This window comes from Herpailurus yagouaroundi, unplaced genomic scaffold, assembly GCF_014898765.1.
Source record: "Herpailurus yagouaroundi ecotype Mexico unplaced genomic scaffold, PumYag 28, whole genome shotgun sequence".
Lineage (NCBI taxonomy): Eukaryota > Metazoa > Chordata > Mammalia > Carnivora > Felidae > Herpailurus > Herpailurus yagouaroundi.
Genome location: NW_024412376.1, coordinates 10,742,117 through 10,757,564, shown reverse-complemented (window position 1 = coordinate 10,757,564; position 15,448 = coordinate 10,742,117). Strand labels below are relative to the sequence as shown.

Below are 15,448 nucleotides of genomic sequence, written 5' to 3'. Positions count from 1 at the left end.
GAGAGAGACAGAGCATGAACGGGGGAGGGGCAGAGAGAGAGGGAGACACAGAATCCGAAACAGGCTCCAGGCTCTGAGCTGTCAGCCCAGAGCCCGACGCGGGGCTTGAACTCACGGACCGCGAGATCGTGACCTGGCTGAAGTCGGACGCTTAACCGACTGCGCCACCCAGGCGCCCCCCAACAATGAAGATTTGTAAGCTCCCCCCATGAGTCACCTCATTGCCTAGCAATGGCACTCCTCTCCCTCAGGAAATTTGAAGGGCTTTAGAAGCTCCGTGCTAGGAACCCAGGACAAACACCAGACAAATTCTTCATTATACAAAAAATAAAGACACCAATAAACATGCATGCTGATAGAAAAGGTTCTATTAATGGAATAAATTACTATCTATGCACATTAAAAAATCATAGGTAGGGGCGCCTGGGTGGCTCAGTCAGTTAAGCATCCAACTGACACTCAGGTCATGATCTCATAATTCATGAGTTCAAGTCCCACATTGGGCTCTGTGCTGACAACATGGAGCCTGCTTGGGATTCCCTCTCTCTCTCTCTCTCTCTCTCTCTCTCTCTCTGCTCCTCCCCACCTCATGCTTTCTCTCTCTCTCAAATAAACTTAAAGAATAAATAAAGGGGCGCCTGGGTGGCGCAGTCGGTTAAGCGTCCGACTTCAGCCAGGTCACAATCTTGCGGTCCGTGAGTTCGAGCCCCACGTCAGGCTCTGGGCTGATGGCTCAGAGCCTGGAGCCTGTTTCCGATTCTGTGTCTCCCTCTCTCTCTGCCCCTCCCCCGTTCATGCTCTGTCTCTCTCTGTCCCAAAAATAAATAAACGTTGAAAAAAAAATTAAAAAAAAAAAAGAATAAATAAAAATAAAATAATTACAGCTTACCTTAAAGAGATAAGAAACAAAATGTACCCATAAGAAGACTAGAAATAAAATGTTCCTCCCCCGTTAAACTGGAGAAAAAGAAAACTTGGTCAACACAACTACAGACAGGAAAAAGAGGAATAAAGGAAGAAATAGCAGAAGCGGTGGTTAAGTAGAAAACACAAAACATCATGGTAGGAATCAATCAAAGTGACAAACAATCCAGGACAAAAATGGGAAAACAGCGTAACAGGTAAATACCAAAGAAAGAGCTACAAATGGCCAATTAAAATGAATAGTGAAGAGGAAAATGAAAACTTGCACAGTAGGGTGCTATTTTTCACCCATCTGCATGGCAAAAATTTTAAAGGGTCATCCCCGCTACGGGGAGGCTCTGGGGCTGGGTTTCTGATATGCTGTCAGGAAAGGTACAGTGTTTTTACAGAAGGCTTTGGCAGAATCCATCAATAACTTACATGTAAATGCACTTTCACCTGATGTTTCCACTTTTAGCAAACTACCCTAGGGAGCTATTGCAGGAACACTGTTTGTAACATTGATGATTAAGAAATAATAAAATGTCCATCAAGAGGGAAAATGCTTAAATGAACGATGGCACTTCCACGTTGTGGAATACTATGGAGTGGTTAAAAAAAGGAAAAGTAGATATATATAAATAGACACAGGAAGATGTCCAATTGTTAAATGAAGTAATTGAAACTAAGCAAATTAAGTAAAAAAAAAAAAAAAAAAATTAAGGCCTAGAACAGTACGTGTGCCACAATCCTATTGTTTTTTTTTAATCTTAGCTTTCTACCAATCTACCAAACTCCACACCCGAAAAACAAATAATCCAGTGAAGAAATGGGCAGAAAACATGAATAGACACTTCTCCAAAGAAGACATCCAGATGGCCAACAGGCACATGAAAAGATGCTCAACGTCGCTCCTCATCAGGGAAATACAAATCAAAACCACACTCAGATACCACCTCAGGCCAATCAGAGTGGCCAAAATGAACAAATCAGGAGACTACAGATGCTAGCGAGGATGTGGAGAAACGGGAACCCTCTTGCACTGTTGGTGGGAATGCAAACGGTGCAGCCGCTCTGGAAAACAGTGTGGAGGTTCCTCAAAAAATTAAAAATAGATCTACCCTAGGACCCAGCAGTAGCACTGCTAGGAATTTACCCAAGGGATACAGGAGTGCTGATGCCTAGGGGCACTTGTACCCCAATGTTTATAGCAGCACTCTCAACAATAGCCAAATTATGGAAAGAGCCTAAATGTCCATCAACTGACGAATGGACAAAAAAGATGCGGTTTATATACACAATGGAATACTACTTGGCAATGAGAAAGAACGAAGTATGGCCTTTTGTAGCAAGTTGGACGGAACTGGAGAGTGTTATGCTAAGTGAAGTAAGTCATACAGGGATACAGATAACCATATGTTTTCACTCCTATGTGGATCCTGAGAAATTTAATGGAAGACCATAGGGGAGGGGAAGGACAAAAAAAAAGGTTAGAGAGGGAGGGAGCCAAACCATAGGAGACTCTTATTAATGGGGGGTGGGAGGGAAGAGAAGGTGGGTGATGAGCACTGAGGAGGGCACCTGTTGGGATGAGCACTGGGTGTTGTATGGAAACCAATTTGATGATAAATTTCATATTAATAAAAAAAAAATAAACCTAGCTATCTACCAAACTACCTACGTACCGAACCGTGCATCGATGTGCCTGCAAATTCAGATAAGCAAGTGACAGACAGACAAGGCCTCATCTGAAACCTCAGAACCAGAGGAGTTTCAAAAGTCAGAACTGTTCAGATTGTAACGGTAAAGAACTGGGGGATATACCATGGTAAGTAACCCCTCTAGGAGGGTCTGGGGCAGCCCTCTTAATCAAAACCATTAGTATTTCTGTGGTGAAATGTGTGACTACTCACAGCAATGGGATAAAAATGAAAAACAGCCCCATACTTGTTCAGTTCGGATTTACTACCAAAACGAGGTCAGATTTTGTGGTCAAATGAAGTCAGGCCCAGGTTTTGCTATAAAGAATTATGGGGGTGGGGGGGTGGCGCCTGGGTGCTCAGTCAGTTAAGTGTCCAACTTCAGCTCAGGTAATGTTCTCATGGTTGGTGGGTTTGAGTCCCGCGTGAGGCTCTCTGCTGTCAGCACAGCACAGTCTGTTTTGGATCCTGCGTCTCCCCCTCTCTCTGTTCCTCCCCCGCTTGTACTTTCTCTCAAAAATAAACACACACACAAAAAAAGAATTACAGGGGGGGACCCTCTAAAAACCCCCTTGGTTTTGGATTAAATGAACTAGGTATCAACCATGATTACAGGGATGGGGAGAGGAAGAGGAAGAGGGACCTGCATTCCTTTTTTTTTTTTTTTTTTAAGTTTATTTATTTTGAGAGAGAGAAAGAGAAAGCAAGTGAGCAAGAGCAGGGAGGGGCAGAAGGAGAGGGAGAGAGAGAGAATCCTGAGTAGGCTCCACACGGCCAGAGCACAGCCCGATGCAGGGCTTGACCCCACAAACCAAGAGATCATGACTCAAGCCAAAAATCCAGAGTCAGACATTTAACCGACTGAGCCATCCAGGCGCCCCAGGACTTGCATTACTTTTCTGTGCTATTCTGTTAGTTTGAAAATTTTCATAACAAGGATGCATCTGTGTATTAGTTGTGAAGTTAAAACCTATGTGTAAAAGAAAATAAAGAGAAAGATGCTTCAGAGATAATTTAAAATCCCAGAGGTAGTAAGTAACAGGCATAAAGCCACTACAAATCTGGGAGCTGCCCCCGGAGCTCCTGGAGGCATTCAACAAATACTTCCTGATATAGCACGCAGGATACAGATAAGAAGACCTGATTCTCAAATACCCTTTCTGTATTTGCTGACCCCTTGTTTCTCTTGCTAAAAAAACACTTACTGAGCACTGCATACAACAAGCACCTCGGGTTCTAGCACATACATTTTTCTTTTTGGTTTGTTTATTTTTATTTATTTATCTAGAGGGGGTGGGGGGAGCACAAGCAGGGGAGGGGCAGAGAGCGAGGGAGAGAGAATCCCAAGCAGGCTCCTTTCAGCTAGCACAGAGCCCGATGTGGGGCTCGAACTCGTGAACTGTGAGATCATGACCTGAGCTGAAGTGAAGAGCCGGACACAACCGACTGAGCTGTCCAGCACCCCCTTGAACATACAGTTTTGAAAGGACCTGATACTCTCCCCATCCCTGGTGTTCAGGCCAAGTGCACCGGGCAGACCTTCCATAACAAAGCTGTGTGCGAAGGTATTACGTGAAACACGACTGTCTACACAGCGGATCCGGATCTCAGGGCGCCATCCTGGCTCCTCTAGATCATGTCAGCCTCAGCTGTCAAGGTGACCCCCATCTCCAGCACCCCGACCCTCCCAGGACACTGGTCCGAGGGGGTCACCGCCAACAGTGGAGTCTCCCCGTCCCTCCTCCTGCTGTGTGATGCCACCGATGCCCACCGGAAGAAGCTGCACCCTCCTGTTCCAGGCCAGGTATTCAGGCGTCTCCACTGCTGGAGTTCAGGATGGCCGCCCAGGCCCCCATCACCTTGTCCTCTGGCAGGAATGTACGGATGTCCAGGACCCTCCCGCCCTCTCCCCCTCACGGCTTCGGCACAAGGCTCTCGGGCCTCCTAGGATCCCCACTGGGCCCTTCAGGACAGCTTCCTCACCTTCCATGCCTGTGACCTCGCTCACAGAAGGACTCGCTCACTTCGGCTCCAACCCCTGCCGGGCTTCACCGTCACCCGGCCAGCTCTACCAGCAAGCGCCCGAACTCCCGGGTCTCAAGCGAGCATCAGCCTCTTTCCTCTGACCGGTGTACCTGACCCATCACCCCAACAACCGGCTACCTTGCATTCAAGCACCTGTGATTTTACCTCCCCTCCACCCCAGCTCAAAACCCCTGAGACAGTCACCGGCTATCAAAGTAGGTACACGCTCAGCCTGACTTTCCTGTCTCACTACAGCACAGGAACAAGCAACTCCCCTGCTTGTCTCCTACGACGTCCCTCATCTCTGGCCACACTCAATCTTCTAGTGCACATTCCATGCTTTCCACCCCCCATCCCCCAAGCCTTTGCTCATGCTGCTCCCTTCATCTGGAAGGTTCTCCCTTCACATCTCTCCCCATCAACCTCTTACCAGTCTTCTCAGGCTCTGCCTCCACTAAGGCTTTCCTGGTTCTCCAGCTTAAGCCTAATCCGTCCCTCTTTTGAACCACCCAAAAACTCTGTCCCTCTGATGGCACTGCCTTCATCTTGAGCTCTGGCCATCTGTGGATGCCTGAGTTTGCATACCGGATGCCAAGCACGTTGAAAAATGCACAGTGTAAGGCAGGCTCTTCAGGCTCACCTTCTTTTTTTTTTTTCTTTCCATGTTTATTTAAGAGCAAAAGAGAGTGAGAGAGCTCACGGGAGTGGCAGAGAGAAAGAATCCCAAGTAGTCTCCGGGCTGTCGGTGCAGGGCCCGACATGGAGCTTGAACTCACGAACTGCATGCAAGATCATGACCTGAGCCAAACTCAAGAGTCGGATGCTTAACCAATCGAGCCACCCAGGTGCCCCAGGCTTACCTGCTGAATGAATACCTTCACGGTTAGTTCCCAGACTCCAAAGGCTAAGAAGGTCAAGATTATGGACTCTGACCTCCTGGCACCGGCTAGCTTTGCTATCGCCTGTTTTATGACTGCTGGGAATGATCTTAACCACGGTCACAGAGGGAGTGCAAGTCTTTGCAACTATAAACAGAATATGCCTAATGGAGCACTTTACACATGCACGAGACTTTTATAAAGAAATGTGTCACACAATACAGCCGTCCAGCCACTTTACATGTTACCTAATTTAACCCTCACAAAAATTTCTAGAAGGCATTTTCTTATTTTAACATGAAGACTAGGGTTATAGAGGAGTTGACTAAGACTAAAACAGATTAAACAAGGTTACCCAGCAGTACGTGTTAGAACTGAGATTTTTAATCTAGGCCTGACTCAGAGATGAGTGCTGTCTTCAATACCCCACATTTGTAAACTTGTATACTTGAATCCTCACAAGTCATGTTCACCCCCACATTGATGAGATCACAGGCACAAATACAGCTCGCAGCTTACTCTCTTTTCAGGCCTTTTAAAAATAAAATCAAATTTATGAGTCAAGAGGAAGCAAAACAACACTATGGTTAAAAGGGTTTCTAAACTCACTAGGGAACCTGGGTGGCTCATTTGGTTAAGTGTCCAACTTGGGTTCAGGTGATGATCTTGTGGTTTGTGGGCTTGAGTCCCGCGTTGGGCTCTGTGCTGACAGCTCAGAGTCTGGAGCCTATTTCAGATTCTGTGTCTCCCTCTCTCTGCCCAGCCCCCTCCCCCCACTCACGCTCTCCCTCAAAAATAAATATTTAAAAAAAAATAAAAAAATAAAAATAAAAAATAAAACTCACTAATCCTCCCTCAGCTTCTTGCTCCTGTAAATGATCTGAATTGAACAAGCCTGGATCAAAGGTGGCCTTCCATTTTCAATGCCTCTCAAATCCTAATGACCTGGGATGTGATTATTCTGATTGTGGACTCTGTAGGCACAGAGTTTATTGTGTTATTTGTGTTTACTGACAACAAATAATTATTGACACACTTATTATTGATGTGACATATTGATATCAATCTATTGTTGACATACTTATCAGTGTACTTACTCACTGCCTACAGACTGGTATCTTTCCCTGTACAATAGCCAAGGGAGTGGGAAGTCATGATGAACCAGAGAGGAAAGAATCCTAAACAGGGAGGCAGAAAAACTGGTTCCATGGCTGCCTGTGTCTAATTACTACAGAGATCAAGTGAATCCTCCGCTAAGCTTCAGTTTCCATACTATAGGAGTAAGGGCTGCTCTAGATTCTGAGACCCCTTTTGGCTTGGCATGCTTGCACTAACCAGTCTTTTATCATTGATACAACAGGACAGAAAGTCCTGCTGGTCTTTAGTATCACAAGAATTCTAGAATGGGGCATGTTTTGTATTGGTTTGATATGATTTCAAATCCACAACAAAGACACCCCCCCCCAGGCCCCCAAAATGAAGTTGTTAGATGTGAAGCGGTTTTGAAAGGAGGGAAGCTGTAACAGAAAGTCAGTAACTGGTCTTCTGGTCCTATGCCCTTGATAAGCACTCAGTAGCTCAACTGCTGACGGCCTCACTGGATGTCAATCAGTAAAAAAAACTGAAGAAGCCATTCGGAGAGTCTGTGAGGACTCTCCAGAGTATTTGGTCAGTGCTGAGGGGCTCTGCTCCTCTAAATAGCTCTCCCAAGCCCTTGGGGCAATTCGCTTTTGCCCTGATGAAGGCCACTCTTTCAGGAATAGCCGCCAGCTGGGGAAGAAAGTCCTCCTGCCCACCAATGCTGGTGCCATCGTTCCCTAGCAACATGCTCTGGCAACAGGGGACTCTGACTTTTGCACCAGCAAGTCGGAGGGCAGCTCTCAATTGGCTACACCATCTCCCACAAGTGCAAACTCAAACAACTAAATTTGGACCTCATTTGGATCCAGTTCAGATCTCCTTAACTGGAACAAGAATGGGATTAATCAATCATTGTTTGCAAGTATGTTGTTTATTGGTTTATGAAGGGACATTATCCTGCATGCTATTGGCTTGTGAAATACCCACAGCGAACCAGTGTTAAATAAACTGCAGACAAAAACAAACTCAATCTCTGAGCATTAATTTGCCATGAAACAAAACAGGGCACAATTCTCAAAGCTTCCACCCTCTACTTCTTCTTGCACTAGTTCAGAATTTCGTTTTTGTGGGTGTTGCCAGAGTGATCTCTCTTTCCTCCTTTCTTTCTTAATGTTTTAAACAAACAGGCTTTCCTTCCTTCTCACTATAGGAGAAACACATGTTCATAAGCAGATATGTGCACTTAGAAAATGCAAAAAGTAGAAAAATGAAGGAAATAATTCATAATCTCACCTGGGATTAACAATCCCAAGGATATTCTGGAATACTTCTTCTAGACGTTTTTCAGCACGTAGCTCTTCTTCCCCCATAACTGAAACCGTGTCGTATTAATTGTTTTACATTCTGGTGGGTGGTTTTTGTTTGTTTGTTTGTTTGTTTGTTTGTTTTTTCCCAATTATCACAACAGGTCTTTCTTTTCTGGTGCTATTGAAATCTCATTCTGAACATTTCTCTTCACAGGTGACGCTTCCTAGTCCATCATTTCCCAGCGATTCGGCTTTGGGGCTGTTTCTCTAGTTTGCTCTTCTAGTACGTGAACGGCAACGCACAGAACTTTTTTCTCTTGCAAACTTCAGCGCGTCTTTTAAGACCCATTCCATTACACAGACTTAGGGGACAGCAGATGGCGCGGCGAGCAGTTCCCCTCCCTTTGGGAAAAGCCTTCAATACACAGGGCAATTGTGGAGTCTTTAGAGAGATTTAATTACTCAGTATTCAGGAAGACAATGGGTCTACTGACATGCTCGGGTATTTTCGGGCCGGGTAATTGTTTTAACCTCTGGCAGGGCTCTCGCCCTAAGCAATGTGAAAGCACGGCCTGAGGTCCCCAGAGGCAGCTTCTCGGCGGGGTCCCGCCCCCTGCCGCGCCGCCTCCCCCTCTCCCCCTACCCTTCGCCCGTAGCCCTTTTCTGGCCCGGCGCCGGCTCCCTTACCTGGGCAGCGCCAACTCCTCCTCCGCGAGGCCGAAGGCCCCGGCCAGCGAGGGCAGCGCCAGGACCCCGTTCAGGTCGAACAGTGCCGCGCGCAGCGCCATGGCGGCCTGCGCCTCCAGCTCCGGCCCCGCACAAAGCGTCCGGGGTGCGCGGAGGTCTGGGGTGGTATTGGAGCGGCAGGCCGCCGGGACCCCACCCACTTGTGGAGCGCGGCCCCGCCCCTGCCCCGCCCCCGCCCCGCCCCCTGTCCTGGACGGGCCGGGGTCGCGTCCCAGGCGGAAAGCGGACCTGTGTCCGCGGCCTGTCGGGGCTGAGCGCTTCACGCCAATTTGCCAGACTTTCACCGGACCGAGCAGGCCTGAGACAGGGGACGTCTGAGAAAGAGCCAGGGGCCACAGACTTTCAAGTGCGCGCGTGTGCTACCAAAAGCTGCGTTCAATATTTGGATCCTTTGACGTGCGTTTCCCTTGGCCTAGCCACTAAACTAATAGCTTTGTTGCCCTCCTTTCGGTGCGTATATTTACAGACCCCTCACTATCCTGAGCACGCTCCCCTAGTCGCACACTTATCTGTCAGAGCAAAATGTGTTTCCAGAATAAAATATGCTCCGGGTATGGTATGCCAACTCAGAATACATCCATTCCAATCTCTTGTGGAACGAGGCTTACTTATTACTCCTTTGTACATGCTACTTGTACTAATGCTCCTAAAAGTGTTCCCGGCTTTGTTTTATTTAAAAAAAATTTTTTTAACATTTATTTACTTCTGAGACAGGAAGAGACAGAGCATGAACGGGGGAGGGACAGAGAGAGAGGGATACACAGAATCTGAAACAGGCTCCAGGCTCTGAGCCGTCAGCACAGAGCCCGACCCGGGGCTCAAACTCACAGACTGCGAGATCATGACCTGAGCTGAAGTTGGACGTTTAACCCACTGAGCCACCCAGGCGCCCCTCCCGGCTTTGTTTTAAATCCACAGACGCCACACTCCTGGTTGGCTCCTTTGTTTCTGGACTTTGCTTAGGAGTGTCTGAGCTGTCCTCGCTGAAGAGGGGTCCTTGGACCCCTCCTGCGTCTGTAGTGTAGCTCTGTGAATTAAAACATGCTTTTGGCCTATGGGGCCCCTGAGTGCCTCAGTCAGTTAAGCATCTGACTCTTTTTTTTTTTTTTTTTTTAGTTTCAGAGTTTAGTTTATTTATTTTTTTATTATGAAATTTATTGTCAGACTCGTTTCCATACAACACCCAGTGCTCATCCCAACAGGTGCCCTCCTCAATGCCCATACCCACCCTCTCCTCCCTCCCACCCCCCATCAACCCTCAGTTTATTCTCAGTTTTTAAGAGTCTCTTATGCTTTGGCTCCCTCCCTCTCTTAACTTTTTTTTCCCCTTCCCCTCCCCCATGGGTTTCTGTTAAGTTTCTCAGGATCCACATAAGAGTGAAAACATATGGCATGTGTCTTTCTCTGTATGACTTATTTCACTTAGCATCACACTTTCCAGTTCCATCCACGTTGCTACAAAGGGCCATATTTCATTTTTTCTCATTGCCAAGTAGTATTCCATTGTATATATAAGCCACAACTTCTTTATCCATTCATCAGTTGATGGACATTTAGGCTCTTTCCATAATTTGGCTATTGTTGAAAGTGCTGCTATAAACATTGGGGTACAAGTTTCAGAAAGCATCTGACTCTTGATTTAGGCTCAGGTCCTGAGAGATTCTCTCCTTCTCTCTCTGCCCCTCCCTCCCTCCCTCTCTAAATAAATAAATAGACATTTAAGAAAACAAAAACAGGGGCGCCCGGGTGGCTCAGTCGGTTAAGCCTCCAACTTCAGCTCAGGTCATGATCTTGTGGTTTGTGAGTTGAAACCCCACATCGGGCTCTGTGCTGACAGCTCAGAGCCTGGAGCCTGCTTCCGATTCTGTGTCTCCTTCTTTCTCTGCCCCTCCCCTGTTCACGCTCTGTCTCTTAATAATAAATAAATGTTAAAAAAAATTTTTTTTTTAAAAAACACAAACCATGCTTTTGGCCTAGTTGTTCCAACTTGCCTACAGCTCGCCTCAAGACACGGACGCTAGAGACCTCCCTGTTGAATGTGCCATTTGTGAATTTATCCAAGATATTCTCCTTCATTTGGCTAGAACAATGTTGTGAAAGGTCATCAGACTCCTTACTGAAATCAAGAGGTATTGACCGATACCATACTTTGCATCTACAAATCATCAATCTGGTGAAGAAGAACAACAAATTTGTTTCGGGTGTTTTGTTCTGGTGAACTATGACCATGCTTACTTCTCTTGTCTTACAACCTCTTCCAGGATCTGCTGTAATGCCCCCGATTTTGAATCCGAGAGACCACCAAGGAGCCGATACCAATGCAAACGCACGAGGGTTTATTTGCAAGCTCGAGCTTGGGCCCAAGTATACCCGACACAGCGGAGCAGGGACTTGGACTCCTAGGTTAAGAGGCGTAGCAGTTTTATAGGGGCCAGTGGCCAATGAGATTGTAACACACACAGAAAGTTGCATAGTCATGTTAGTCCACATGCAGGTGGCCAATTGAATTACAATTTACCCTATAGTAACTGTTTGAACTAGCCTATCACTCTGGTCAGAATTGGCGCGCAAGTTTGGCGGGCAAAAGGCGGGGTTTACATTCTTTGGCGGTTAGGGGTTCTGCATTCCTATTTGAGCCGGTTTCCAGTAAGGGTATGCTCAAAGGCTTGACTAGGGTGGGGGAGTGTCTTAAGCAGTAAGTAGGTCATGTGGGGGTTATACATGAGATGGTGGGTGTAGCACAAAATGGAGTCAGTCTTGCTCTGCTTGTCCAGGGGTAGGGGATTTTTGTTAAATTCCTTGGGTCCCGCACTGCCTGAGACTGATAGTAGTGCTTTCTTCCTTTTTTTTTTTAAAGTTTTATTTATTTATTTATTTATTTATTTATTTATTTATTTATTTATTTATTTTGAGAGAGAGACAGAGAGAGAGAGAGAGAGCAGGCGGCAGGGCAGAGAGAGAAGAGAAGGGGACTGAGGATCCTAAGCAGGCTCTGTGATGACAGGCAGGGGCTCAAACTCAGCCTTGAGATAGTGACCTGAGCCAAAGTTGGATGTTCAACCGTTCAACCGACTGAGCCATCCAGGCGCCCCAACAATATGAACCCACTTAAATTAAATCTCCAACTTAGACTTTACTTTGGTCTCTAAACTCACACATCCAACCTCTTACTGAACATCTCCCCTTGAATATCCAACAGGTATCTTGAATTTATCGTGACCAAAACAGAACTCTTGGTACATTCTTACCTCTTAAGCCTGTTAATCCCAATACATTCTCAGTCTACTAAATGGCACCCCCATTCACTCAATCACTCAGCCGAAAGAACTCGGAGCTTCTTCTGGGTTTCTGGCTCCCCACTAAGCTGTGTATTCTTGAACTCAGTCCCAGTGGTGTCCAGTTGAGTAGGGCAGAGGTAATAGCTTCTGGTTCGGTGGTGTTTTTTGGGAGTCTTTCTTAAAGGCTCACCCTGGAGCTCACTTCCCCACTGCTTGCAAAGATTTTGTAGGTTCCTAGTAGCCCGAATTACATCTCTTTCTATTTAAATTAACTAGAGTACTTTCTGCCATCTGGTGCAGTACCATTTAGGAATACATATACATATATGTTTGTAAATGTAGCAAAGCAAAGAGGAAGGACACCCTGACAGAACTGGATTTTGTAAATCCCCCTTCTGAGAAGGAAAGTAAGAAACACAGAATCTGAGACTTCCTTTTAAGATGGGAATAATTGCTCGTTAATAGGAAATTATGAAGCTATCACGGGCACCCTTGTTTATTCAGGGGCAGTAAAGTAGTAAATTGACGTGGTGTGGAATATTCTATAATACCTTGTGAGTTACAGAACGCCCTGGCTGAATTGCTTAGGCAAGGTGCAGAGGTCACAATGGCATTTTACTGTGCTCTGCTCTTTCTCTTGGGTAATACTTCCCCCATGTTTTCTGCTACCCACGGTGTAGGAAGGGAAGAGCTCACTCAGCTGGGCTATGGAAATCTTTACTGAAATGTAAATCCTACCCCTTATGTCTGTTAATTTTAATATTTATAAGGGGCGTCTGGGTAGCTCAGTCAGTTAAGTGTCCCACTTCTACTTCGGCTCAGGCCATGATCTTGTGGTCTGTGAGTTCGAGCTCTGCATTGGGCTCTGTGCTGACTGCTCAGAGTCTGGAGCCTGCTTGGGATTCTGTGTTTCCCCCTCTCTCTCTCTGCCCCTCCCCCTCTCGTGCTCTGCCTCTCTTGCTCTCAAAAATAAATAAAGCATAAAACCATGAGATCATGACCTGAGCCGAAACCCAGAGTCAGACACTTAACCAACTGAGCCACCCAGGCACCACAAGTTCTCTAAACCCACATTCCACCTGAAGCTTTGTCTTTCTTTAGTGCAGCAAATGAATTTCTTTAATTCATCAACAAATAATATATTGAGCACTTTCTGGCACTTGGGTTTCATTGGTAAATAAAACAGACAAAAATAGGGACTAAGAAGCTTCTATTGTAGTGGGATGATGAATTCAAGGAATTTCCAGTTGCTTCTGGGGCCATGAATGAGGACATTAGAAATATTTATGGTGGCTACTTGTCATTTTTCTTGGTTATTATTATTATTATTTTTTTACTTCCCAATATCTATAACCTCTTCCTACTTTTGAAGAATTCTACCCTGCAGTGGACATCTGTCATTTAGAGATGCACAGTGTCCTTTGAACATCATCTCTCTACTGTGATAGCTCTCGCGTTTTGAGTTCTTCCTTCTCAAGATAGACTCCACGGACACCCTGTTTCCTAGGCTCCCGTAATGCTGTTCATGTGACATGGGCTCTGCCCTTCAACCTCCTTGCCTGTGATTTGGGTATGAGAACAAGAAACTTGAAGCAACAGATATGTGAGCTGGAACTTTCTTCCAGCAATAGCAGTGGCAGAAGCATCTAGTGTTTCTGGGGAGGATAGTATGGAACTTCCCCAGTCAATTCCTATATACTTGGTGTGGACGAAGAGACACAAGGGTGGCTTCCTAAAAATTGTACCATGGTGTGGTTTGCTGTCACTACATTGTTGTTAGTTGTGCAGTTTCCTAGCCTGCTTCTCTTTTCCTCCCTCAGATTCTGTGAGCATGCCTTGAACTAGGGTGAAGGTCTGTGAATCAGGCTCAGCCCAGGCTTTATAGCAGGAGGGAAGAGGGACAGAGGGGAGGGTTTTGGTTGGCAATTTTGGGGCAGCAGCAATATCCAAGGTCCTCAGCCGACAGGGACGATGCAGGCCATATGACCCTCAGCATTCAGCAACAGAAGCAGCACTGTGTTTCCAAGTCTGGTCTGGGGTGATTTTGATGGTTGGCCTTCTCTGCTACTAGTTTTCCAGGTTTGGTTCTCTAAGCTTCCAAGGGGCCTCACCAATAGCCTGTCATTAAATATATTCTCTGCCTAGATCAGCCAGTGTAGGCACCTCTTACTCCTCACCAATTCTCAAAACCCTTCTACTGTGCCTTCTGGAACCTTCTGGAACTCACCATGCCCTCTGGAACTTCAGGGTCACCATCAGCAAGATTCACTCCTTCCCCTAATCTCTCTTCTATTGTCTTGCTCTTCTTGCTCTCAAGATGTGCAAGTCTCAAATGTGGCTCTCCTCTGAGGCACCTGCTTCCACTGTTCTCCCCCCTCCCCTTGTGTCACTGGGAAGGGGGAGGGGGAGACGACCTTTCAGTCCTCATCGCTGCACCCCGATCACCTCTGAAGACCCACAATATTAATCTCAACTCAGCCGACTGTTCTACACTACACCCAACTACTCCACTACTCTTCCCTTGTCTGGTCTCTCATGTGATCTCCCGGGAGACTGAGTGACACATTCCTTTCTCCCCTCAGTCTCCAATGCTTTCCCCCATCCTCGCTCTCAGCCAGTTTCTTTGCTTCCCACCGCACTGAGAAAATTGGAGCAATCAGAAAACTTCCACAAACTCCCACCTGTCTGTTGACTCACCCTGGACCTGTGGCTGCTTCAACTCCATCTCCTCTCCAGCCACACTGAGCAGCTGTCTCTGCTCCTGGCTAACGGTGACTCTTCCTGTGAGACACTGAATTTGGTACTCTTGTAGGCACAAGGACAACTCCTCGCCCCGTCACTAGTTATCTCCTCTCCTGGATCATCCCATTCACATGCCGAACGTTATGGACGGAATGAATGTATGTGTCCCCTCCCCCCCAATCTGTATGTTGAAGCCCCAGTGTGATGGTATTTGGAGGCAGGGCCTTTGGGAGGAAATTAGGGTTAGTTGAGGTCATGTGGGTAGGTCCCATGATGGGATTAGCGTCCTTATTTATTTTATTTTTAATTTTTTTAATGTTTTATTTATTTTTGAGAGAGAGAGGGAAAGACAGAGTACAAGTGGGGCAGGGGCAGAGAGAGAGAGGGAGAAAGAATCCATGAAACAGGCTCCAGGCTCTGAGCTGTCAGTACAGAGCTTGATGTGGGGCTCGAACCCGTGAACCGCGAGATCATGACCTGAGCCGAAGTCAGATGCTTAACCGACTGAGCCACCCAGGTGCCCCTAGTGTCCTTCTTTAAAAAGCCACCATACGGGGCGCCTGGGTGGCGCAGTCGGTTAAGCCTCCGACTTCAGACAGGTCACGATCTCGCGGTCCCTGAGTTCCAGCCCCGCGTCGGGCTCTGGGCTGATGGCTCAGAGCCTGGAGCCTGTTTCCGATTCCGTGTCTCCCTCTCTCTCTGCCCCTCCCCCGTTCATGCTCTGTCTCTCTCTGTCCCCCAAAAAATAAATAAACGTTGAAAAAAAAAATTAAAAAAAAAAAAAAAAG

At 46.6% G+C, this 15,448-nt stretch overlaps 1 protein-coding gene across 1 annotated transcript in view; it reads right to left on the bottom strand.

Annotated features, from left to right (window-relative positions):
* Window positions 1-8,749, bottom strand: part of EPHX2 (epoxide hydrolase 2) — a 79,307-nt gene extending 70,558 nt beyond the window's left edge. Inside the window, exon 1 of the mRNA XM_040463744.1 lies at window positions 8,581-8,749. Within this exon, the coding sequence (XP_040319678.1) occupies window positions 8,581-8,681 (101 nt within the window). The 5' untranslated portion in view covers window positions 8,682-8,749. The remainder of the gene's footprint in view (window positions 1-8,580) is intronic.
* Between the last annotated feature and the right edge of the window lie 6,699 nt (window positions 8,750-15,448).